This window comes from Argentina silus, assembly GCF_951799395.1.
Source record: "Argentina silus genome assembly, chromosome: 17".
Classification (NCBI taxonomy): Eukaryota; Metazoa; Chordata; class Actinopteri; order Argentiniformes; family Argentinidae; genus Argentina; species Argentina silus.
The window spans coordinates 14,322,637-14,350,239 of record NC_139671.1 but is presented as its reverse complement, the minus strand read 5'-3'; the positions used below and the strand labels follow the sequence as shown (position 1 = coordinate 14,350,239).

The following is a 27,603-nucleotide window of genomic DNA, read 5'->3' as shown; positions in this document are numbered from 1 at the left end:
GAGGCACAAACGTTGTTGATGCTGACAGCAGCGAAGCCTGTCTGGGGAGGGGAAGCCATTTCCTCAGCTCTTTTTCATGTGACAGAGATGCTTTTTCTTCCCACACTCCCCTGAATGTGAGTGATGTTGCTGTAATTGGCCATTTGTAACTGCACACTAGTTTAAGCATGTGGGAGTGGTTTCTGATGTTGAGAGTTTTACAGTTTCAGTTTTTCAGAGTGTGTTTTACACGGTATTCACTCAGCGTAGCCGCGGTAGGATGACTAACTGTATTTCAGTGCGGTGACAGACTCTCTCTCTCTCGTTCTATAGGCCATATCCACCAACCCTGGAATCCAGAAAGATCCTCATCACTGGTTGGCTGAGACCAAGGTACGCCACATCACATGACGTGTCTGTCACTGTGTGTGTCTGTGTTGTCACGACAGCAACATTTTGACTTTGATACCGATACTAGCTTAACTATCACGATTTCGGTTGTTAAACGATATCACAGCAACCAAAATAAACCCATGATGAGATCATGCTGAACAACAAATGAGTGAACACAAAATAATGATATGAATTTTACATTCATTTCATTCAATAGGATGCAAAATAAAACACACACACACACACACAGACACATATCATGCAACACTAGTGTGTGTGTATGTGTGTGTGTGTGTGTGTGTGTTTAACTGTGTGTGTGTGTAACTGTATGTGTGTAACTGTGTTTAACTGTGTGTGTGTGTGTGTGTGTGTAACTATGTTTAACTGTGTGTGTGTGTGTGTGTGTAACTGTGTTTAACTGTCTGTGTGTGTGTGTTCCAGACAAAGCTGCGTTGGCTGAGTGAGGAGGTGCGTGAGCGGGAGTCCAGAGAGAGGAGACTGAAGCGTCAGGTGCAGCAGGCCAGAGACCAGCTGAAGACCCTGAGACAGAGCAAAGAGGCTGACCAGCAGACCCTGCTGCAACGACTAGACCAGCAGGAGAAACTCCTCCACTCCATCCACACTGAGAAGAAAGGTAGGCGCACACACACACACACACACACACACACACACACACACAATAAAAAAGTAAATTGGCACTCCTTAAAGAGATATTCAGCAACTTCTAACCCCCCCAGCCCAGTCAATAACAGCTGGCAAAACAGACTATCTGTCCAATCAGGCTAGAGGCAAAGGTTCATGTTGGCAGCAGAGGAAGGATATGGACCCATTTAGACATCAAGTTCACTTGGTTTTGTTCAAAGTGGCTTGATATTTTATTCAGAGTCGAACAATCTAGACTTGTGCTAATATATTCTCTCATGGATGCTATGCAGCCCTCTGATCTTCTTGCAGTGTGTGTGTGTGTGTGTGTGTGTGTGTGTGTGTGAGAATACTGGAAGTTTATTTTTATGCAACTCTCTTAATTTCATCTTCCCACCCACTCTTATTCGCCCTGAGAGGCCCTTTCTCTCCTGTTTCTAATGTCTCCATAATGAGTTCCCTGTGTCCATGCGCGCGCTCTCTCTCTCTCTCTCTCTCTCTCTCTCTCTCCCACTTGCTCCCCCTCTTTCTCTCTCTCTCTCTCTCTCGCTCTCTCGCTCCCTCTTTCTCTTTCTCTGTCCCCCCCCCCTAAACTCTTTGTAATGAGTTTGGGAAGCAGCAGCAGCAGTAGCAGCAGCAGAGTCGGGTTCATCATCAGAACAACTGAAGGGAAACTGTGCCTAATTCTGTCTCCCCGTCTTCTTCAACAGACACACACATAATCAGCCCAGTCCTTCCCATCCCCTGGCTGGAAGAGTGCAGCGTTGTGGTGGACAGACACCCTAATGATGTCGTCTCACTAACGCCCCCATAGCCCACCTGGGGAAAAGAAAAGCTGTTTCGCAAGCGAGACGAGGCTATCTTCGGCTGTGTTTGGCCAGACAAGACAACAAAACTGGTCCGTCTGGGAATGTAGGCTAGTCTCTGTCATTACGAACCACAGCTCTTCACCGTGCCTCCGTCTCCGGGGGGATTTACAGAGCGCAGGCCATCTTTGACCGTATTTGTATTTTTTTTCTTCACATCTTCCGTTTTTTTTCTTCGGGTTTTAAGTTCTGTCATACTTCCCGAAAGAAATTGGTCTGTATTATACATTCTCGCTGGGTGCAGTTCATCTTTGATGCTGACTTGTTCTGAGGAAAATGTCAGTTCTGTCAGACTTCCTAAAACATATAGGCTGCTGCTGTATAATGTCTTCCCGCTGCAGTCTCTCAGTCCAGTCAGCAGTCCGTCGTATCTTTTGATCCGAACTTTTTTTGGTGGAAGTTTCCGTTTGCTTGAAGGTTCTGGTGTACTTTCCCACTCTCTTACTAAAACGCTGGTGTGATAGATAGCTGTAGGATTAAGGCCTTGCCTCAGTGGTAACGTATTCCACAGCTTAAATTAAAACAAGAGGGACTGAGGGTAGAACGCTTGGGCTGACTCTCACGTCATGGACTACCGTCTCCGGGGCAGATTCAGACTGCCTGGTAGGACATTGGCAAAGTGGCTGTTTGAGTATTCCTGAGCGGGAGACAAATGGAGCAGGAATCACTGCAATCTATTTGATTCCACAAGTTTCAAGACGCGTCGTTGGGAGTCCTCTTGCACCAGGTTGTTCAGAGTGGGGAACAGTCAGTCATCGAAAAGCACGGTAGGCTGACTGTTGGCTGGCTTTTGGCTGGCTGGCTGTCGTGGTCCGTATGGAAATGACTTTAGATGTCCGTTAAGCCCTAGGAATGTTGGTGACATTCAGAAAGGTACTGCTGAGCTGTTTTATATTGTGGATTATAGTCTGGACAGTGGTCAGGTGTTATTGACTGGCCTCGGATCTAGATAGAGAGGCCCTTAACCTTTATCATGTGGCTTTCTTCCATGAAAATAGCCTCGATTTAAGGCTGATTCATCCAGCTGTCTGATTTTTATGTGGAAAGGGGTTTACAGGGGAAAGTGGCATAGCAGTGTATACGCACACACACACACACACACACACACACACACGTGTACACACACACAGGTTGTTCTTAACGGAGATGTCTCGTTACAGAATTACTGGAGAAGACTCGCAGGAAAGATGATGATCTGAGAAGCCTTCAGGTGAGCCAGCCTCAACCCAGACAGCTCACCCCCACTTCATCGTCTCTCCCTCCCTCCCTCCCTCCCTCCCTCCCTCCCCTCCACCCCACCCCATCATCACTCTGACCCATGTGCCCCCTTTCCTCTCCTCTGAAACTGTGAGCTTTCATAGACAAAAAAAACCTCAAGTCAGACAGTCATAACAGACATCTGGGGTTTGGAGTTTGAAGCCCATGTGAGCCTTGCATCTCTGAAACAACACGACCTCGACAACTGCCTAGTGCTGGCAGGGACCCAAAACGCCCTCCACTGATCCCCAATTGACAAGAGTGCCTGCTCTCGTAATACTGTCCCCCTCCTTCCTTTCTAGCAAACATCAATACACACCATCTCATTCCCCACCTGAACTATAACTCATCCATTGACAGTCCAGCCAGACAGTCAGTGTGTGTGTGTGTGTGTGTGTGTGTGTGTGTGTGTGTGTGTGTGTGTCCGTGTGCGTACTGGGGCCCATCTGTGGCTGCGCGGCTGCACCTGCCACGGCTTTGCTATAATTAATCAGCCCCCTTAGATCCAGCCGGAGCTTTAATTAAGAGGAATGAGAGTAGAGTGACTGAGTCTGCCGCCGCTACACACACACACACACACACACACACACACACACACACACACACACAGACACGTACATACACACACACACACAGACATGTACATACATACACACACACACACAGACACGTACGTACACACACACACACAGACACGTACATACACACACACACACACAGACATGTACATACATACACACACACACACACGTACGTACGTACGTACGTACACACACACACACACACTGGTGGGTGGGGCAGAGAATCTAGCAGGTGTGTGTTTGACTGGCAGATAAGACGCATAGCATCACTTATGCATCGTTAGAGGGAGAACATCAGTCAGGAGCTGAGATGAGAAGGGGATGAGATGGGAGAGGAGAGGGAGTGTGTGTGTGTGTTTGTTTGGAGGGCCGGTGTCGACGCTGCTTCCTCAGTCCCCCGCTACTCATTTGTAGGATCACTCAATCTCTCTCACTTGTCAGTTTGCTCACACACACACACACTCGCACGCACACACACACACACTCTCAATCTCTGCTCACCGGTTCATACACGTACTTGTTGGACACACTATTTCTCACTCTCTCTCTTTCTGACCCACTCACTCACTCTCTCTCTCACTCTCTCACTCACTCACTCACTCACTCACTCACTCACTCACTCACTCATTCATACACTTTCTTATTTTGGTCATTCTATAGAGACAGGAGATGAAGTGAAGTAACTGTGCTATTTGTGTCTTCACAGGATCGTATAATGGATCTGGAGATGGTGAGATTAATTGTTTAAGTTGCCATATAAGTAGGAGGAAGCTAATATAATAACTTATAATATGAGTGTTGTTTTTCTGAATGTTGAGTGCTACAGCTTGCAAAGGTCACAATTATTTATTCTAAAGGTCATGTTTGCATTCATTACAATATCATAGATCGTAGTTTTCCCTTGTGTATTGATTGCTGGGTTGAAAATAGGTCATGTTATTTTATAAACCAGTGACACCATGGGGAGGCTGGTGGAGGTAAAAATCGGAGGACGCGCTCATTGAAATGCACGTATATTTGATACCATTCCTTATTCCATTCCATGCATTACAATGAGCCTGTCCTCCGATTTGTGCCTCCGCCAGCCCCCCCCCCCCTGAGTGACATGTAACTGTTGGAAGACAGATTGTGAGTTATTGCTGTTGTTGAAGTGCTGAGAGTCATCCAATCACCGTAGAGCTACCTCATCGGGTATGTCTGAGTCTCATCCGTGACCAGGGAGCACTTACTCAACATCATTAACCTCAACAGCGAATGTAAACATTTACCTCGCAAACATCCTTAATCAGCCATTACACTACAGCCAAAACAGACGCCCACATTTGTTCCAAAAATATTGAAAGGCGGTTATTGACCCAAAGACTATTTATAGACTATTTACCCCCCCCCCCCCACACACACACACACACACACACAAAAATTAAGCTATCTGGCGTTCTCTCTCTATCCATCACAATTATGTGTCACAGTCGACCGCCTCTCGTTCAATTAACCGTCGAAAAAAAAAGACCCTGGAACCCCATCAATTCAAATCATTTCTGCTTACCGCAACAACACAGTGACACTCCGCCATCGACCCTTCGCCTCGCTCGCTCGCTGAATCATCACTCTGCGGGGTTTCACTTGTACATTACCAATCAGCGGAACAATCACTGTAATGTCCTGTTACTGCCGGTAGTAAATGTCTGAACGCACGGTGTGAATGGCTTACGGAGCGACACTTGAAGTATAGCCGTCTTATAAAAAGAAACGCCTGTTTATTATTGTGCGGGGGGGGGGGGAAAGAACAGCCCTGTCCCTTTGAACGGATCTGAACTCGCAATGAAAACGCAATGCAGCCTCGTCCGTTGAAGTGAATGGCGGTAGCTAACCTTACCACTTGTAGGTCTTGTCGGTGAAGCTAATGGACTGAACTATTCTGTTCCCTTTCAGAGCACCAGGGTGGCCTTGGATCACTTGGAGTCTGTCCCTGAGCAACTGTGTCTGCTGGAGGACTTCAAAGACCTGGAGGTGGGGACCCTTGGGGCTTGGCTTGGGGGGGGGGTGGGGTATGGGGGGGTTAGAACCCCAGTACAGTAGATCTTTTTCTCTGAAGAGACTCACATCATCTCCATGCTAGGTTTGTTTTATGGGAGTAGGTAGAAATGTGTTGCCTTGCTTGTAACTACCAATGCAAAGTCAGATACATTTTCATCACCCCATTGATTGAGATTAAGGTAGGAGGCTGGGTAATTGGATTCCAGATCAGCCTGAATGGGTAGTATTGTGTGCTTGATTCGCTATGTTATGGGTGGGTAGAATTGTGTGGGTCCATTTTGTGCCAAATTTGTTGTCTGATGGGCGACATTTTGTGCCTGTATAGGAGTCTCAGCGGCAGAGGGACATGGTGGAGAAGCGCTATGCCAAACACAAAGAGATCGTTGAAGACCTGCAACGCCAGCTGGACGAGTCCCGACGAAAGACCCAGGAGTATAGGGTACGCACTTCATTACCCACAATGAGCTGTTTGTTCATACATCATTTTGAGAATATAGAGGAAAAACACAGTGGATGTCTGTTTGTCCAGGCTGATGTGGTTAAATGAGAGAGAGAAACAGAGAGAGAGAGAGAGAGAGAAACGGAGAGAGAGAGAGAAAAGGAGAGAGAGAAAGAGAAAAACAGAGAGACAGAAAAACAGAGTAGTACCAATCAGTCTTAATCACAGCATTCACCTCCTCTCCTCACTCTCAGCCAAGCCAACATCATTGTGTTGTTGACGGCAGATTTCCATCAGCAGCTGAATCCCCTTAACAGCCACATCGCCGTGTTTTAAACAGCATTAATCTGCCAGATTACTGTGTTTCTTTGCCAAACAACTCCCGTGTTGAGCGATAAGTGGTGATTGCATTAGCAGCTAATAGCTGCCGCCCACCCAGGGTTTATTTAAGGAAAGTGAAAGAAAGTCTTTATGTGCTTTAGACTGTGTCTTTGATTGCACACCGCAGCATGCTGTCTCAGGCAAGAACACTCTCAATTTGATGCAGCCCATCTATTGATCTGCAATCTGTCTGTCTGGTCTGTGTCTACAGTATGTATGTATGTATGTCTGTATCTATCTATCTATCTATCTATCTGTCTGTCTGTCTGTCTGTCTGTCTGTCTGTCTGTCTGTCTGTCTATCTATCTATCTATGTGTTTGAAGTGTGTGTACTGAAGGACCTGTGTCCTTCCAGGATGAGAAACTGGACGCTACGTCACAGAGCATCCGATTGGCTGCCCTGTCCTCCTCTATAAGAGGCCCCAGCACTTTCCTGACCAGCTCCCTGTTCACTGACACTGCGTGTGAGTACATTACTGTAGTATTCATCTTTGATGCCTTTGTATTGCGGTCCAACTCAGCCCTGTCAGAGAGTGTATATACTAGAGATATGCCACTCACTTGATTTTACTATTGGTTTTGCGAGAGACGGGAAAAGCGGTTGTATATTAGCGTGACTGACAGTTGTTGTTGCTAGGTTCGCTTTGCTAGGATTCCGCCTTGAACGTGTGTGTAAGACTAGCCCGGGAAGCTAGGAAGGCTAGGACAGAGGCAAATAAAGTGTCTTTTTAAGCCATTACAACAACTTTTTAATGATTACATATCTACTCATCTCTGATACCTGGGTATTGTAGTCCCATTAACAAAAGCAGTGGGTCAAATGGCAGTAATACTTGAGTCTGACACTACTGTCCTGATAGACTGTAGGTGATGTCATCGTTAACTGTTTTAGCTGCTCAGTGTGTAAACTCTGTATGTCTGTCATCCTCAGCTCCTTACAAACGACTGGCGTCCCCAGGTCTGGACTCCGGCCTTCCTCAAGAGAACGGCGCTAACTCTCACTCAGAGAATCTTGACTCATCGTGCTCAAGGCCGTAATCAGGAACAGTTCACACTGGCTGCATGTCATTCAGCCATCTCTATGCAGTACCCTGGTTACAGAACAACTTCATCACACCAAGTCTTTCATGACTACCTCAGCAAAGCAGCAAACGCAGCAGCCAAAAACACACACACACACACACACACACACACACACAATGTGTTATAAGCAGAACAGGGTAGCTTAGTGAGAAGAAGTAGAAGATGAAGACTGTTCATGACTGAAGGGCTCTCATAAGGGAACAAATATTGAGGCACTATGCAGCACTGTGAAGGAGAACAATTATATTTATGAGTAATTCTTTATGGAATATTGCCTTGGGCAACATTTAATTCATTGGGTTTGACTGAAAACAGAACTCTGGTGGGAGAGACAATAAAAACCGCATTTACTAAAGTTACACTTTTTTCAATGTTACTTTTTTACTACTCAACACTCTTGCTTATATGAAGAACACTGTTGTTTTGTTTGAAGTCCCTTGTTTACCTTTTTATTAAATGTTATACTCTGATGTTATCATGCCAATGTGTTTTATATAAAACGATTCACTGTGATTATATTTATGCTGACATTTTCTGAAAGCTGTGGTGCCTTTTGAACTTCATATTATATGCAGGTTTACCAATATGCTAATTTGTGCTTGTGCATATATGTCACAGACTTGACAAATCGTTGTTGTGTTGTTGTGTTTTAACTGCTTTTACCACTATGTACTGTAATCTTTTTATATCTCTACTTTGTTGAATGAACATTTAGTATAGTAGTATAGTATTACATTTGCAATACTATCTACTTGTATTCAATGTCTTGGACATATTTGTTGTATGTTTGTAAAGAAAATTGCCAATAAGCACAAAAGATGTATATTTTTTATGAAAGGTAGAAAGAATATATGAAATAAAATGAAAAAATATATATCTCTATAGGACTCTATGGCTGATTTCCTTGAGCTCTTGTCTCATTCATTTCAAAGTGAAGTGTTCTGGCCCAGGGACAGAGGTCTCAGTGGGATGTCTACTGCTACTGTATTGCCAAAGTCGATTGGTTGAGAAAATAACTCCAAACTTGGCCTTACAGCATATTCATACGGGGATGTCCAGCCTTGTTTCAGTTTAAATTTCAACTCCTAACTGCCACTTCAAAAGCATAAACAGATATTCAGGGTTTATGTCGCCTGTAGAATTTCAAACCCTGGACCGCATATATATATATATTACAGCAGTAAACAAACAGAAACAAAACATGTATTAGAAAGTTAAATATAGTACTATATATACATACACATATGCTGTATACGCATTCATATACAATTACGGTAGTCATGTTCATAGCAATAATTATGCAGTATACTTATCAGTAAGAGACAATAGTTGCACCTATTGGCTGCCACTGCCAAAAATCTAAATATAAGAGAAGACATTTAGAGAGTAAACTACATATTGTATAGTTAGACAAAGACTTTCCCTTGCATATACAGTGCATTACAGTGGTATTGTATCAGCCTTTGCCTTAGATATGTCTCCATAGCTTTCTTTTCCACTGCTTCTGCCTATCTTCTTGCCTATGCGAGGTCACTGAGTGGAGTCACTGCGTTGAGGCTGATGAATAGAGGCAGTGGCTCCTAACCACCTAAGAGTGGCCTAATAGACACAACCTATTCATGAACCTGATCTCATTCACTGGTTCTGACTGTGCGTCAATAGATTTCCTCTCCGCTGCTTGTTTTCTATAGCCAGATATCCAGGACTTGGCTCGCAAATGGCCTGAGTGACACTCATTTCCGCATTTTGCAGGAGAGCCAAAACAAAATATTGCCCCAAAATGTCACTTAGGCCCTTTGAGCACCAAGTCCTCGATATGCACTTTGCATGTAAGCACTCATCTGTATAACACAATATAGCAATGTGTACCTTGTCAACACATTGCGCACCGTGTGAAGACATCTGAAAGCATTTCAATAACCCGTGGACGACGTGACTTGAGTGCTTTTCATTTAGGGTAGTCGCTTGTGGCTTGTTCACAGCGCCCGTAATTTACAAAAACCTTACATACAAAAGCCTTGCCCCCGGCTGTTTCGGCATAAAGAAGCAATTTACTGAGGTTTTTGGGTTGCATGTAGGCCACACACACACACACACACACACACACACACACACACACACACACACACACACACACACACACACACACTCCATAGGCTTGATTATCATAAAACATAAGTGTATAGGGCTGTGAGGGATGTGGCGACAACTCTATCCGACATCTAAAAACCAAGCCTGTGGTTTATAATTGTGATATCGATCATCAAAGGAAAGTGCAAATCATAAACTGAACATCAACATCGAGAGAGCTGGATTAGGAAAAAGTCGGCACCTGCTTCTCCGCATTAAAGTTTGTACTAAAGGAGCGCTTCCGAGACAGTGCCAGTCGGCCTCCGACTGCATGGACGACCTTGACAACGTGGCGTACGGGTTGGCCGCTTGAGTGGGTGTGTGTGGTGCAGGTAGGAGGGTGACGTACCTGGGTAGAAAGGGACCGTTCTTTTACCACTTGAGAGATGGAGTCCAGGAGTTGGCTGGAGCAGCGCTACAGTGAAGGGAACAGAATGCATTGTCATGCAGATTCATGTTTTTGAGTGGCCCCTTCCGATCGATGTTTTAAGAGTCTGCTGCTAGACAAAGGCCAATCTGGACTATTGTGTTTATCTCAAAGGTAAAAACAGATATCCTGTTTTCTGTGGCAGGCTTTACTGTAGCTTGGACAAAACATGTCAAAAGTACTGGGCTTTCACCTCACTAAGTCCAGGCTTATGTGAACTTTCAGACTTTTGGACAAAGACCGAGGCTAAGTCCATGGAATCCTCCTGTGAGAACGAATCCCGGAGTGTTCTAGAAAAGTGTGAACACAATTCTTTAACTGCTGACTCGTTTCGCAAAATTGAGAAGAGGGAACACTGTATTCCCTTATGTTTCCTGAAATCACATTTTTATTGATTTTCATTTTTTTAAAATTTGAGATTCAGTGCAATTCTCCGAGGATATTGCACTTTTTAAAAAGGTTATAATAAATAATAAATGAATGAACAATATTCCCACTGTGCAATGCTATCATAACATACATTATGCAATAAAACCATGACTGTATGACTTGGTCTCCTGTATGTGTACAAAATCAATCAAATCATTCCAAATTGACTTCAATCGGACAGGACTAATACTACTGTATGCTTCACGATACTCAAGAGTGATGATGATGAGGAAAGATTTTATGAGCAGGTCCATCATCAACAGGGCTTTGTACAGTTGTTTTCTACAGTGTTTTTTGTTATATTACGGAAAACGAGCACCTGAGAACAATGTTCAGGACAGAGCTGCTACAACAATTGAGGTCAGTCGGGGTCAGGTGTGTTTCGTAAATGAAGACCGCTGAGGAAAGGGCGTCAGTCAGCGGTCCAAGACAAGACCACAATGTCCTTACCAAGCACTGGCATTGGTGCTCCTGTTTATACAATACTGACGTTGTTCAGCCTTTCATTTGTGGACTATACTCTACAGGGTGTGGAGAAAAACACAACATCGTTACAGTACATTAGCATCCATCTAGACCGCAAGGTTTTAGTTCACGGACCGTGTTTGGACTCTCGTTGGAGAGTCTTTTGGTCTTTTTTCAGATCCAGCCAGGGTCAAAACAGCATCCTTGCCATAAGAACATCTGAAAGAACACATCAGGGCTGTCAGTAAGTGAGTTTATTTGGTGTTTTTCTACACTATTTTTTCCCCTCCAAATCCAGCACCCCCCCCCCCCCCAAGTTTTTGAAAATTGAGATAATTATTATTTTTAGTATCCCATTTCAACTCTGCTATGTCATTAAAGGAGCTGTATTTCACTTCATTGGAGACTGTGGGGAATAAATGAATAGCTTTCCATAGTTTTTTTTTCTGCATTTGTGTTTTCAGAAACACCTTATGGAAAGTAGGGTAAGTAATCTACATTTTACACATGGATGAGAAACTGAATCACACCTTGTCAAAGCTTACCACAATAAATGATATGAATTATATTCAAACTGTCTTTGAACAGGACAGTCATATTCAAATAAATTCGGGATGAATTATTGAATGTTTTCTTTTTCTCTATTAAGAGACTCAGAGACTCTCAGAGAAATGTAGGTCATTGCAGCTGTGTTGTTGTGTCTTACACAAGACTCTTCAACACTGGCAGCTAGTGACTGACAGTCATCCAAATATGCTCTCACACACAGGCACACACACACACACACACACACACACACACACTTACAGTGCAAACTGAAACGAAAACACTAACAAACTTACCATACATGCCCCCACTTACTCAAGCCTCATTGCATAATACAATGCCAAATGGGTCATTTGTAAATACAGCCACTCTTGTGTTTATATTGCCTCCTATTTGAATCAAACACTGGGACATATGGCAGCCTGTTCTGTTATGGTGCTGGGCTGGCATATAAGCCTCTACCGCCTCCCTGCAGAGCTCACTCTCCCATCTGAGCAGACCTATTTGGCTTCCATTACAAACGCATTGAATCAGACAGACGTGCTCTGCTCTACCTTAAGCCCTGGGGCCTGTAGTGTTTTCAGCGCTGACGTCCATGAGTGAGTAGGTTATTGCAGATCAGCCCTGTGTGCTGTGCTGTGTTTTGTGTGCCTGTGTGTGTGTGTGTGTGCGTGTCTGAGTGTGTGTGAGCTCTTTCCCCTCTTTCCTGCTGCCTGTGCAGGGTCTGCCTGTGGGCCTGTGGGTCTGCCTGATGCTAGGTGGCTCTGGGAGTACGGTGCTGCGACGCTCATTGCTTCATTCATGGGATTCTCATTGGATCCAATCACACTGTCAGCCAGCCAGCAGCCTCCCTCCCCAGACAGAATATATACGCACACACACGCACACGCACACGCACACGCACACGCACACACACACGCACACACACACACACACACACACACACACACACACACACACACACACACACACACACGCCTCCCACACCGCTGTCAATCCCTCGACTGCCTGCTTGCAGAGCTCAGAGCTTCACTGAAGCAGTGTTTTGGCATGCTGCTCCAGCTTTCTCCTCTTCCTCTCCTTCAAAGCACAACGAACCAACCCCCATCTCAATTGACATGGTTGCATAAACTTTGATTCATTCCATATTTCTGTGGACCTGTTTCCCTGCGCCACCGTGTTTGTCACTGTGCTGTTGTGTACGTGTGGTTGTAGGTCAACAGCTGATGTTATATAACCTTGCAACTAACGCCCTCTGTCTGCATGTAAGGGTTTGTTGATAGGCTACTTTCACCATCCGAGAGGTGCTCTTATTAAAGGTCGCTAAAGCAGATAATTTATTTCAGAGCAGTGCTTTACTTTATTCTGAATGCAGCTGTTTCATTAGAATACTGAACACCCGGTGCGGAGGTCTGTAGCCGTTCTGCCGGGGTATTGGGCTGGTTTCCAACGCCTGACATACCTAAATTCAGTCCCTAGATGGCACTGTGACCGCTAACACAGAAGTTCTCAACATGGGGTTACACACGACAGGATGATCAATGTTTATCATGCGGCTGTCATGGTCTATGATGAAAGCATTTGTCAGAGGAGCTGTAGATGTGGATTCTATAGATGTGCATGTTCATATCTCTCTCCTGTTTATTAGGCCTTGAGGGGTGAAGTAAAAGCTGTGGGTATATTTAGATGGTTCCTTATAGGTGGACAACATTAAGGGAAGGGATGTTATAGCCTTTGTGTGAATACACCACACACACATGCGCACATACACACACACACACACACACACACACACACACACACACACACACACACACACACACACACACACACACACACACACACACACACACACACACACACTCACACACACACACACACACACACACACACACACACACACACACACACACACACGAGAGACACTACAGTTGGTTGGCTGTGGTACCCTGCATGCACTTGTCCTTTCCACACCTGGTGTTAAGGTCAAATCGACTCATTTTATTTGTCAGCTTTGATCACCGTCTTCCTCAGAGCAGCTTTTTCTAGTTTGGGGCGGATATTGGAGGCTTTTCAAGGTCTAGATACATCCTACATACAGAAGGCTGAGAGAACTCCTATATTCAGAGGTGCTATGCTAAAAAGACTTTAACGGTTATTAAGCCCCTAGCCCCCATAGTGGCCGTGTAGACGCCTGTTCTACATTTTACTAGAGCGCCGTGGACAGCCTTGATTTTCTAACCCTATTAAATGTAGCAAGAACTGGAATTTAACCAGCTAACAATAGTGCATCGTACACGCAAGGTTGTCACTGTAAAATCCAGCCCTCTGATTAGCTGTTAAATACAGCCCTCTGATTGGCTGTAATATTGAGCCCTCTGATTAGCTGTTAAATACAGCCCTCTGATTGGCTGTTAAATACAGCCCTCTGATTGCTGTTAAATACAGTCCTCAGATTGCCTGTAATATCCAGCCCTCTGATTGCTGTTAAATGCAGCCCTCTGATTGCCTGTAATATCCAGCCCTCTGATTGGCTGTTATATCTAGCCCTCTGATTGACTTTAATATCCAGCTCTCTGATTTCCTGTAATATCCAGCCCTCTGATTGGCTGATTTTTTCCAGCCCTCCGATTGGCTTTAATATCCAGCCCTCCGATTGGCTGTCATCTCCAGTCCTCTGATTGGCTGTAATATCCCTGTGTCTCCCTCCCCCTCTCTCTTACAAATTAGATGTCTATTGGGGTCTAGAGGGTTAATGGAGTACAATATATTATGATTGCAGTTGTAAAATATTGAACACACAGGTCATTCCAGTCCATGCATTACAATGAGCCCGTTGTCTGATTTCTACCTCCACCAGCCTCCCCTGATGAGTAGTCATATTGTATATGTAATTGGTCTATCATTGGGTTTTTGTTATCCAATATTTTGAGTTGAGAAGTGCTTCTTTTCGATGTGAAGGGGGCATGGATGTGGACTTTGATATCCAGTGGGAGTGATCTTACACAATATAACATGAATTCAATTGCAAAACCCATTAGCGAATGTAAATTGTTCTTCTGTCAGTTACAGTATGAATTATCCAACCTGCTTTGGCCGATTTATGTGATCTATTTTTGCAAAGGTGACTAAAATGACTAATTGTCTGTGGTAAGCCATCAATGGAAATGGCCACCACACTGGCTGTATAGGGTTATGGGTGCTGGATTCCATAATGCCCCCTAATTACTACCACCCAAGACACTGCTATAGATGTGAAAGGTTTGAATAGATTATACAGCAGTCATATGGTAATAGCTTCACCTTGGCTTCTGATTGTGCCAGGAATCCATTTTGAGTTCAGTGGACTCACATTTGCAGGGTAACAAAATATGCATGAAATGACTACAGTGCAATCAATAGAAGCCCAACCAGCAGCTTCCTTTCAGTCATGAAGAGCAGTTATACTGTAGATATGCTAATGATATACTCAGGTAATTGTTGTCGGATAAAACCATTTGGATTTTCATCCAATAGCACTGATAAGCTATTACTACCACTGTAAGTTCTATACAAATTCAACCAAAGTGGGTTCTGCTAGAGCCAAAGCCAGCTGGGCCAACCACCAAAGTAGTGAAGTTCCTATTGAAAGTAAAAAGCCATGTAAGGGTCACATTGGGAGTGTAGAATTTTTTCTCTTGTACAGAAAAAAAAAACTCGCTGTTAGCCTCTCATCACCCCAGCCTGCACCAGGATGAATGAGCTAATATGTAGCCATTGTGCTAGCTGAAAATACTTCTTCTGCGCTCTTATACAGTAACTTACATCAATGGGCTATTCAACGGTAATGACCAGTGGAATGTGGCCCATTTGTGCGAAATATGGACAGTGTAAAAATGTACTGGGAAGCAGGTTGCTGCAGCCATTCAGTTAGTCATAGTTTACCCATATTGCTGTAGGAACCTAATTTCACCATACGCTCTCACAAAGACCTGACTGGAGAAATGTAATACAATTTCTCAACTCTGGTCCCTGTGCAAACTCCCTCTTGCTGCTTGGGAGGGGCCTGCTTCGTCATAAACATGTGTTAGACTATAGTTTAATGGAAAATATAGCCCATTTAATGATATTAATATGCTGTACAGTGCCCAGAGGGAGCAATGGTCCAGATGTTATGGCTCAGTGTGAGGACTTGTGCTCAAAGTCAAGTTGTGGGCAAATAAGGTTAGGGACTAAAAAAAGGACTGTTTCTTTTACCACAGTATACTGTGCATGAGGATACCTTTCTCTCTTGATGTCACCAGTCGTTCATACTGTACACACACACAGGTCCTTCTCTAGCTTGAATCCATGCAGTATGAGACATCCAACTGCACTTTACCATTGGAAACTTTGGGTAGAACATTTTATTGCTGGGAATTGTCTGGAGTCAAAGGAGCAAAAAACAGTAATTAACGGGTTGAAAAGCAGAAACAACACGGAATCAAAATGAATGTGCACACTGACTTTTGTTTGAAATGCAAAATGAACAAGAAGGAAATAAACAAATAAATTAAGCAATAAATTAAATTAAAAAACGTACCGCCAGCACACACTGTCATAAAAACGAGAGACTTTAAAATGAAATTGCACAATAACAGAGGGAACGCAAATCATACAGCACAACAGAAGGGAACATAGACATCACAGTAAAAAAAATCACCTGTATCTCAGAAAGGTGCCAGCACTGGGACTCCAAATCCAACAGCATCCACCTTTATTATCAAGTTATCTTCAACCATCATATATCTCAAATAAAAAAATAAATAACACTCAAAGAATCAAGAATAAGGAGGCCCTGGTACAATATGGGGGAGGGCATTTTTCTATTTGATTGACAGCTCCCAGTAGTCAAATATTCATGCAACTTAGAAACACCATCATCCAGAGAGACTAGATTTCTAACCTAACAATATTTTCCTCCTGTCTTTACAAAATATGCAAGTACATTGCTTTTCTCCAGTCTCTCTCAACATCAAATAAAGGTTTGTTGATTTTTGTCATGTAGTTAGTACATCGATAAATCAAATCAAATGATCTGTCTGTACAATAAAAGTACTTAAAAAAAAAAAAAACCAACTGAAACTCAAATGTTATGTACAATATTGACCTGCAAAGTACGACGGCTATGATGTAATAAAATATGTAAACATATTTGTTGTTTTTGACACAGTCGACTGTGACAACAGATAAAATTCACACTTTTCACACTGAACAGTCTTTAGTCTCATTGACTCAATACTGTACTGATCCTCCGGCAGACATCATGACATCACATCTGTCAGAGCAGCTCCAGAATGTGGAGAAATGGGACAAACAATTGTAATAAATGGCTGAACCAGTGGTCTATGGGAAAACTGAAAAATTGCTATCAGGGATCTAAAGTTCAATATAAAAAAATATGTTATTAATATGTTGCTATTTTGCCTGGCGTATCCACTCTCTAGCATGGTTGAACACCATTTAGAATGTGGACGTCATGCATAGCAGTCGAATCCTCACCCTTATCTGAGACTGGGGAAAAAAAGGAAAGCACGAAAAAATTGAGATACATTGCTGCATTACCTTTCGCTGAACATTCGTTGAGCATTGTCTGGTTTACCCTGACAATAGCTCATCCCTCAAAATGCACCGGGCAAAAAAAAAAAAGACACCACACACCTTACCTTACCTCATACCATTTTAGGTATTGAAACCGTAATTTGTTTTTGTCTTTCAATCTACTTTCCAACAATCATTTTTCTCTTCAGGTCCCGCACGTACACAGATGCCATCACCACGTCACACACATCTCACATGCATGTTTCAGAATGGCCGAAATGATGGTTGTTGTATTTTACAGGATTACAATGAACAAGGTTGTTACGCCAAGGGTCACACACCTCTGACAGTCACTTGGGATAGCGATGTAACAGTGAAATATCTTACACTGCCAGAGTCTGCGATCGGGCAGGGCTCCTCAACAAGGTCTTTAGTGTCCCTATGTATCAGCCATCTCCATATGCTTACCATAGTAAGTGTGCTTTTAAGTCACAGTACTTTTGAAAATGTTTCAATGATCCAATGACTTTGAGTTCTCAAGAGGATTTTCCTTTTTAAATCGCAGCTCCCAATATGGTACTGTCAAGTGTTGGTCTTAGTTTCCAAACAGTTTGTTTACTTTTTTGTTTGTTGGGAATGGGAATTATTTTTTATACATAGTATTCCTTGTCCTTGTCTTTCGGTCTCTTCCCGCTGGCGCCCTTTGCGGCGCCGCTGGGCGTTTTGTCCTTCACCACGGCTCCGTTGGTCTGTGCCGAGTTGCTGATGTAATTCCGCGTCTCGTCCACCTGGTAGGAGCCTTCATCCCTGTTCCTGTACTTGTACATGGCGTAGAGGAGGATGAGGATGCACAGGGCGGCGGCCGAGACGATACCCACCACCATCCCTGTGGTGCTGCTAGACTCCCGGATCACCTCGGAGGCCCCCGACGGCACCCGCCGCACGCTGGGCACGGTGGGCAGAGCCACGGGCACCGTGCGCAGCATGGGCGAGGTGATGAGGGGGCCCCGAGGCTTGGTGCCGTCCAGGTCGTACGAGGTGGGGAGGGGCAGCAGGACTATGTCCGGCTGGGGGGGTTTGACCTCACGGTTGTTCAGTTTCCCGGCAGGCAGTTTGGGCAGTGCGTCTGAGGGGACGGACGCCGCCGCGGTGCCCCGGAGGTCGGGCAGAGGCGGGGTGGGTGTAGTCCTACCCGCCTCTGAGGCTTTACTAGGCCTCAAGTCCTTGGCCTCCCACTTGGGTGCGAGAGCTTTGTAGCCACCTTCATAAGCCGACGTGGTCAAGATCTTATCTGTTACCAGGGAGAAGGTGGTGTAAAAATCTTCATCGTCAGTGGGGGGTAGGCTAGAGTCGAAAGCTTCGCCAGAGCCAAACCCCGATATGACCATGCCATCACCATCATCATCATCATCATCATCATCATCATAATCACCACCATCACCATCATCACAATCATCGCTGCCTCGGTCCGACAAGCAAGGTACCCCCGCCTCTGTGGCCATGGCCAGGGCCTCTTTGGTGGTCTCAATGATGGTGAGGACAGGGCGGAGGGTGGAGGGGAGGGGGATGAAGGGAGAACGGGTAGATACAGGAGGGATGTCTATAGGATCCTCTACAAGTACGGGGATCACTAACTCCCCTCCTGAAAAGGAAAACAGAAAGAAAGATATGTTAGAAGACAGCAATACCTTCTGAACAAGACACAACACTCAAAAAATGAACAAATAACAAAAACATAAAAAGCTGAACATAAAAGGAAATCATAGTTGAACATAAAGAACATAAAGAACAGAAAGTACTGTACCAGTGCATATTCAATGAAACCAGAACCAAACACAACCAACAACTAAAAGAAAACAAAAGCCATACAAATGAAAACACTGCATCAAAAGGCCTCAAGGGATGTGTAAGGGGTGAGCCAAATGTCAAACAAACTTCACTACGCTTAAAACTATGTTCTCTTAAATTAAAGTTTTCAGGGACGATGATATCATTATCAGCACTGGGTGTGTAGCTGAGGACCAGCAGGGTGCAGACTTATTGATTCTGTTTGGCCCAGAGCTGCTAGCTAGAATCTGCCTTCATCAACAACATATGGTCTTGAAGCCATATGGTTCTGATTAATAACCCAATAAATCAAAGGTTCTCAACCTACTAATGATGAATGGGATCAATATTCTAAGATTACGTTCTTATGACAGGGGTGTCTGAGTTCAAGCCTTAATCTTCCACAAGGAGTTGATTAAATCTTGTCTAAGTTGACACCCATAAATTACTAATTGTCTAATCCACTGTTCCTATATAAGACTAACGTTCATTGGTGACATACTGTGCTATAGTCTGAAGAGAGTGGACCCAGCATGTACAGGAGGTGATGGTGTAATTATATGTCAGTGAGCTGAATATTCCTCTTTTGGTCTCTGACTTCAGTAGGCTCCCCAAGTAAGCCCTAGCCCCTTGCCTTTTGACTTTTCTCATACAGTCACCACAATGGCACAAAGTCAACATACAGTTCAACAACACCTGAATGTTTGGATGTTTTGTTTTCTTCTTCGTTTTCTTCATTAACTAGGTTTGGAATGTGTAGTGTTAGGTATGTTCTATACTTATAGTATGGAAGTTTGCTATGTGTATCTCACTTTTCTCTCTTAACCCCGCTTATCCTATTTCACACAGTCCTTTTAAGGCCGTTGGTGAGAAGTTATGAAACATTCAGATGTCTATTGAATCTGCTTAAAACCTCTTGCCAAGGTGGCTTGCTTGTACACTGCAAAGGCTCACACACAGGACACTATAACCAAACAAGGAAATGCAAATCTCAAATAACAGAAACAAATGAAATAAAATGAACAAAGGAAACAAGGAAAGAATTATAAGTAAGGCAATGCAAACACAGTTAAGTTAAGATTCATCAAACTCAGAGTTAGAGCAAACATAGTCAACATTCACAAACTAAAGGCACAGATAGAGTTATCCAGAAAGGGATTAGTAAGTAAATATAGAAAGAGGTAAAATAAAGTTAGCTTGAGAAATCATAAAAGCCTACGAAAAATAGTTTTCAAAAGGAACAAAGCATACCATCAATTTTGTCAACTTACATCAACAAATTGCCCGCATGATTTTGGCAGGAAGAAAAAAATTTACAAAAGAAAGTTGTGTAAGAATGCTTTTGGACAAGTTGGGTTAGTGTTCTTTTTAACAATTTTGATTAATTTTGTATTTATGATCTCTTTTTAGACAGGTAACAGGGAGGCAACAACACATACATCCACACATCATGACATGAAAAATAATCTTCACCATTCTGTTCAGGACGTTTTTTTTTCTTTTGACAGAGTCGTCTTGTTTTATAAAAAGAAAAACTGTACATCTATAAGTCTTGCTTTGATAGATAAGCTCCTTTTAGCTTCTCCATAAATATCTACAGACTGATTTAATTGTTTTTTTTTTTGTTTTTTTTTGCTCGACCTTTAAGTTAATTATTTTTGAACGAATGGATGACTGTACATATCTTAACATCTCTACGTAAGGGGGAGAGGGGGAGGGAGTGTGAGAGGGGAGGGGGAGGGGAAGGGACCTATGAACATACTAGGAAGGAAATGAGATAGATGGGAGTGAACGTGTACGTCAGTTGCCATGTCCATGTATAGGCGGCACGAAGCGGTCGGGCAGCATTAGAGCTTTTGGCTGTAAGGAAGGGATGGGGATATACAAACAATGAGCATATACATGCCCATCTACAAAAGAGAACAGCACTCTCAACACTGACAGTTTTACAAACCCTAAGCTGCAACTTCTTTGCCATGCACAAATGATTCAATTCATTCATTATTAATCCAAATTTAATTAGAAATAGCTTATCAACAGGAAAAGATATCAGTGTAAAAAACAGGTTTGAAACATTATCACAGATAGTGGTGAGGGGCTATTTTGGAGTTTTCTTCTCTTTTTTCCCAATGAACTGATGAATTTGAATTTGTTAAATGGCCCAGATGTTTTGGAAAACTAATCAGATCTGTGGCTTAATGCCAGTCAACAAATTCATAAAGAAAAAAGGAAGGAATATAGTAATTAAGAATAAGTCATCATAACATTATCAATCGTAATTCTAAGCAAATGATCAGATTGTTAAGACGTAATTTTGAGCAATTTCAGAAAATAACATAGATATACACATATATGTATATTTGCATATATGTACAAACACAAAAAAACAAAAACAAATTGGCAAGCAAGAAATAAAAGCATTAATAATTTTCTCACACACTATCAAAGATGAACAACCAGAAAGCACACACTGAGGCAAAGACAAAAAGAGGAGGGACAGTTTGTAAGCAAATGTCACCACCTTCATGAAACTAATAATAACTTAATATTATTAGTTATTTCATTATGAAATACATATCTCTTGTTAGTATTTTAAAACACAGAACAGGCGTGCAGTCTGGGTGTACGTCAGAGAGAGGTAGGTAACTGGGTATATTTTAGTTGCTGTTGTTTTTTTCTACAAGAGGTTAATGCATGCTTTAAGTAAGTTGCATTTAGGGAGAGTAATATACAGTCACAGTACGGCAAGCTAGGGTCAGAAGGGCTGGGGTCAAAGGTCATTAAAGGTCATTGCATCAAGGGCTGTAGGATATTATCTCAGGCAATAAACCATTCACCAGCAACCAGCAGTGGAGGATCTCCATCGGTGATATATAATATAACCAACATTACATGGCATTTTAGTTGCTTTCCTCTTTATATAATAATTAATTAATTGTCTACTTTTAATAAATATTTAGATGTTTTTGTTTATGTTATTGCATAACCAACAGCCTTCGCTTGACAGATAAACACAGTGTTCAGAGGAGTTCCACAAGAGGGCACAAGGCATTGCGTTTGTTTATGCCCCTGGTGAATTAAGAGGGGGGGGGTTTGAGAAAAAAAGCACATTTGTCTTCAGATCTGAAGTCTTGGTTCCCTCTGCTTCGGGCTCCTAACATACTGTACTGTAACTCTTCCACTAGTGCTACTGGGTGTCCGTGTTCTGTGAAAGACTTGTTTGGGCTTGTTGTATATGTTTAGGATGAATGAGACATGAATTAGGCAAATGATCAGCTCTCTGCCATATGCCATATGTCTGGGCTAGTCCATTGATGCACTTAACAATCTGCAGATATGCTGGCAGAAGGTAATTTTACCTGCTAATGTACGATAATGTTATTCAACAAACTTGACCTGGGGTGGATCACCCCCATGCTACTGTGTAAGGGTATTCATCACTCCTGTTACTAATGTGTAGCTATGGTAATGTTTTAATCAGGAATTGTCTACCTGCCCAGTGAGATATGCAGCCATGCCTCCCAGTAAGTGATTTCAGAGGAGGAAGATGTATTTATCTAACCATGTCCTGGTATTGTCTTGGCCTTGTTTGCGTTCCATCCTCCATTTCCATCTGACAGCTTTTGGGCAATTGTTAGCTCTCTCACTCTCGCTGGATCAACAGAACCTTTGCATCAGGGGGGTGAACTGGCAGAGTGAGGGGCTCTAGGAAAGCCTTACAGAAGACCTTGACATTTTAGTAAACACTTTAATCCTGTATTAGCTCTCTTACCAGCGCTGCACATTTCACAGTGTTTTATGCCAAGCAAACACTGCACATTCTAATGGGTTTGCTTAACGAGATTGCGTTTGTTTTCGCACTAATGTCAAGACGGTGGAGCTTAGTGCTAAGCCTTCCCCTCACTTTGCAAATAATTCTACACTCCAGTAGACCTGAAGTAGCAATGAAACTGTTTTCTCTCTCCTCTCCCTCCCAGAGAGATGAACTCTAGAAGCCTTGAGACTAATAGGGGGACAGCGTTCATTCTCTCCCCTAATGGCTTCTGACTTGTCCACAAAGTGCTCTTTTAGTAAGAATCATTTGGAAAGCTGCGGACAGGGGCGACCATTGTTTTCTTCAAGCTGGCGCCGTAAAATGTCGACACTTCGCAAACCTCTCCTACTCCGCTTTTGAAACTCACAAACGAAACCAGGAACAAAACCCGTCTCTACCAACTACCCTACATCAGCAGCCTTCGACGTCCAGCTGCAGAGGGGATGATCAAAATCTCAGAGCAGCAGACTCTGTGCTTCCCCCCCCTCCCTCCCTCCCTCCCTCCCTCCCTTCCCTCCTTCGTCTTCATCTTCCCCCCCTCCCTCCTTCCACTAATCTCTGTGTCCATCCAGTTCAGCGTTTCCTGATGCTTCTGAATGGCGATGAGTCCCGGGCAGCGCAGTGGCGGGATTTAACGGTGTGACACCATAAAGGAACGCCAGCGCTCCGGCCTTAACTGCGGTGGAGAGTGAATCAATGGGATTTCAAGCTGCAGATTTTTTAGGTGAGTCGTTTTTTAGACTGGAAATCCTCATTGTGTCTGAGAGCATTGTGCCCAGAGGCCTACTGCAGCACATCCTTCCACCTTTTGTACTGCAGGTAGGGAGCAGATAACGAGAAAGAGCCGAGCTCCCACCTCCTCAGCCCAGCCCAGCAACACAACTCTTAGACCGACAAAGCGTTTAAAGAGACCCACCTTGACTTACAGTATACCGGTGCCTGCATCGTGAATACATGCTGAGCTTTCTACCCACCAAACTAATTATCCTCTCATCAACCTTGCCATCGTCAGAAAGCTCGACTTTTCACCTGGGAGCGAACGAGATAAGTTGTCTGTTGCTGCGTCAGAATAAACTGTACAGTCCAGGGCAGAGAGAGGTTTTGACCAGCATGTGAGGAAGCACCGACCTCCTCTGAGAGGCCTTGTACTCTCTCGGAGGGGTGTCCCTTTTCTTTTGCTTCGCCGGGCTGGGGCGCGTCCGTGGCTGATAGCTCTTAATCCGCCATCATGTGGCTGGGTGCACTCCGGCGTATTAAATTGGCATCCTCAGCCCAGCGTGGCGAGTCCCTCGTCTCCCCCATCAGCTGGTCGATTTGTCGAGTGGCCATTAAGCTCACCTCCCAGCTCAGTAGACATGTGTCAGCTGAATAACCTTTAAACTGATCTGAGGCCTGTGCCGAAGTGACAGCCGGCCCGATGGGGCCTGACGACAGCCAAGGCCCCTACGCCCGCCAGGAGAAGCACTGATCCGTCCCCATCATACTTCACTTCTACTACACCCCCTCACATCCTGTCTCGACCCTTCATCTCAGAGCTACGATAAAGAAATCATCGGCTGGCTACATCGCCCCCCGCACCCCAATCTAACACTGCCTCATGGCTCCTTCCCCGAGCCTGGTTCGTGTGTTAAAGAGACATCTACAATTAGGTTATATCTCCATTAGATCTCCCTTCCTATTCATCAGTGGATAACAGGGTAATGGTTGCATGCAGTTCAATTTGAAGCAATTTACTGAATGCATTTTATCTTTCAATGCTACATGGCTGTCCATGTCTTACTGTGGTACTGTGAAACTGCTGCTACGAAGGAAACTGCTTCCTGTCTGTCCTGTTGCTTAAGTGTATTCTTTGACAATGCTCATAATTAAGCTCATGATGACTCCCAATGACAAGTGCTTATTCCCTAACCAAAGTAATTTTTCCATTTTAAGCATTTGTCAATAATTATTAGGCATGAAGGATAAGGAGACTTGAACAGCTTGAGAATGTCCTTCAATCATGTCCCTCAATCATATTATCAGCGGTAAGGCAGTTCTAGTTGTCAATCACACTTTACATTAAGTTGTCCCTATTCCTATGTAGTAACTCTGTAATTACTCTATTAACAACATAGTACATAAGTTTTTGCTTTGCAAAGTAATGGAGTTGAGCAGTTTTAGTTGCTATGGAACCACCCAAGGATTTGGTCATTCTGTGCACAAACGTCCTTATTCGTCCTCTTGTGGAACTCACTCAGGATCAAACGGATAGGTCAGGTTTAACAGTTTTAAAACAAAGACAAAACAATCACATAAGACAGACGACAGGTTGGGCAGACACCGACAGAAAACAGACACAGACACGAACACAAGACATCACTGAAGCAGAGAGAGGCGACAGTGACGGAGGTCCGCTACTGTGGCCCTGAACACATAACAGAAACAGCTAGCAGGAGTTAGCCTGAGAGCACAGAGCTATGGGTGGAGGAGAAGCACACAAAATGGCGCCAATCAAATCCATGCATAAGCAAGGGGGGGGGAGGGGGGGGTCCCAAGGTTTTTAGTTAGTCTAGCTACTGTACAGTCAACACATGCCACAAATGCCTTCTACTAGGAGCAACAGGTAGAATAGAAAAACAGATATACTTTGTGGCAATAAAATTCTTTTTTATGCCATCTGCATTCAAAAACAGACATGTATATGCAGAAAGGCTGAGAGAAAGAAGTTGGGGTTGGGTTGGGGGTTGGGGGTTGGGGTGGGGGTGGGAGGGGCGGGGTCTGATGTACGGGGGGGAGTCATTCTTTCACACACAACTTTCTTGAGACAGAATGGGGTTGCCTGCACAAGGCCAAAAAAAGGATGATGGCAAGAAAAGATTTTGTTGCCTTTTTCATTTCCTATGCTGTAATCGAAAATGGGAATGTTTCAGTATCAAGCCATATGGCACAAAAAAACATGAAGAAGATGAGGAGAACTTTTTTTTTTTTTTTTTTTTTCAACCACCAAAATTTCATGCGGCACAAGATGAGGCAAAACGGGAGGAGTAGCTTTCTCCTGGAAGATGGACGACGGATGAGGACACCAAAAAAAATAAAAGTAAAAACGAGTCCAGTAACTCAAATCATAAACAACAGAACACTGAGTCAAAAAACGCCACAGAGGAGAGATGTCCATATATGCTTCACGGGGAAATCAAAAAAAGATCAAACAGAAAACAAACCAAACCAAAACATGTCATGCAACTGGTCACAAGATTGGAAGCAGGGGTCAGAATGAGGATATGAATTTCTGTGTCAACATGGCGAAATGTATGACTGTGTATGACTACATGTATTTTTTTCACTATATGAGGGGGGGTACCACTAAATTACCAAAAACTTACTTGCACTTTTGCTTTTGAGAATACTTGGGATTGACGTTTCAATGATAGAACATTATGTCCACGTTTCACAAGCTGTCAAACATGCCCATTTCATTTAGGTTATTCATTAGGGTTAAAAAAGTGTTGGTAATTCATGTTTTAAGATAACAAAGTTATCCTTAGACTTATAGTATAGTCAACATTTCATAGTGTTGGGGAGAAAATTACTTTTCCCTGACAAACATACAAAGGATTAAAAGAACACATTTCTGCGGAAAAAAAAAAACCTTGAGTGAAATTACCAAGTAACACATGCCGCTTCTGCGAGATAAAGCTACAAGGTGAAAAGGCCATGAGATTAGGAAATGCTCAAATTAATAGCTGATCCTGTACATACAATACCGTATACTCAGAAACCTAATTTAGCAGAAAAATAAATAAATAAATAAGACGAATTGGTTATCTATTATATTATAACACTGATAACAGAGAATTGTTTCAATTCGACTGGTCTAGAAAATGAAATCTGCCGTCATTGTGGTATAAAAAGTGGACATATGTTCGGTAATAAGCTGGGGCATATTTAGGCAGATTAGAGGGACATTAATTAGTGTGCTATGATGGCATTTTGAAGGACAGCCCGGCAATTAACAGCCTAGCTGAGAGTGACATCCCAAGGGCTTAGAAAGTGGTCCTCCACACACAAAACCAGTGTCAGTGGAGCCTCTACCGAGAGTCTCGACCGATGTATCTGCATATGTCAGGATTACCAACTGGGCAGTGAAGGGACATGATTGACAGCTTGATATCAACACGCATTAAGACCAGTCTAAACCCAGGTCCTCTCAAAACAAGTGACATGATGTTTCCATTTAAAAACACACTTCTTTTCAGCACATTGTTATGTGTATTATTTCACCATTTCACACTATTGTTGAGTGACTTGAGAGTAATCACTTTGACCTCGAGTCAAAACTTAACTACTGTATGTGTTCTGAGGGGGGGAAAAACGATGCGCACAGAAATTCGAGGATATCTGTTCTCTATTAGAATGTTTCAGGTAAGGCAAGCCTCAGACGAGAGGGACAAACATGAGAAAAGGGAAAACTGGGTAACCGTTGCAGTTAGTCTGCTACATATCACAGTATCTATGCTGAAAGCATTGTTGTTTCTCAAAATGTATCCTCTGTCAAAAGACGCACACACACGCAACGCACAGCAAGAAATCAACCATGTACAGGACAGATACATTTTGAAGCATCAGTGCGGCCAAAACATGGAGCTTCATACTAATTTTGTACTTTTTTGATTTAAAGTTTGCTCTCCTTTGAATGCTGAGAGAACAAAATTAGTATTATCGCAGTACCATGTCAGCGACCAGTGGCCCCATAGCTAAGTGTAACTTAT

General features: G+C 43.4%; 3 protein-coding genes across 3 annotated transcripts in view; 2 read left to right on the top strand and 1 right to left on the bottom strand.

The window, feature by feature from the left end:
- Positions 1 to 8,501, top strand: part of cep128 (centrosomal protein 128) — a 21,804-nt gene extending 13,303 nt beyond the window's left edge. Inside the window, exons 17-24 of the mRNA XM_083689322.1 lie at positions 313 to 372; positions 814 to 1,006; positions 3,041 to 3,090; positions 4,425 to 4,448; positions 5,651 to 5,728; positions 6,081 to 6,194; positions 6,931 to 7,039; positions 7,507 to 8,501. Of these exons, the coding sequence (XP_083545448.1) occupies positions 313 to 372; positions 814 to 1,006; positions 3,041 to 3,090; positions 4,425 to 4,448; positions 5,651 to 5,728; positions 6,081 to 6,194; positions 6,931 to 7,039; positions 7,507 to 7,613 (735 nt within the window). The 3' untranslated portion in view covers positions 7,614 to 8,501. The remainder of the gene's footprint in view (positions 1 to 312; positions 373 to 813; positions 1,007 to 3,040; positions 3,091 to 4,424; positions 4,449 to 5,650; positions 5,729 to 6,080; positions 6,195 to 6,930; positions 7,040 to 7,506) is intronic.
- The window catches only part of LOC310818174 (breast cancer metastasis-suppressor 1-like protein-A), a 409,511-nt gene that overhangs the window by 173,651 nt on the left and 208,257 nt on the right, over positions 1 to 27,603 (top strand). The window lies entirely within an intron of this gene.
- nrxn3b (neurexin 3b) overlaps positions 16,035 to 27,603 on the bottom strand; it is a gene marked incomplete at its 5' end in the record, with an annotated part of 217,078 nt that continues 205,509 nt past the window's right edge. Inside the window, one exon of the mRNA XM_083689157.1 lies at positions 16,035 to 18,856. Coding sequence (XP_083545283.1) covers positions 17,865 to 18,856 — 992 coding nt within the window. The 3' untranslated portion in view covers positions 16,035 to 17,864. The remainder of the gene's footprint in view (positions 18,857 to 27,603) is intronic.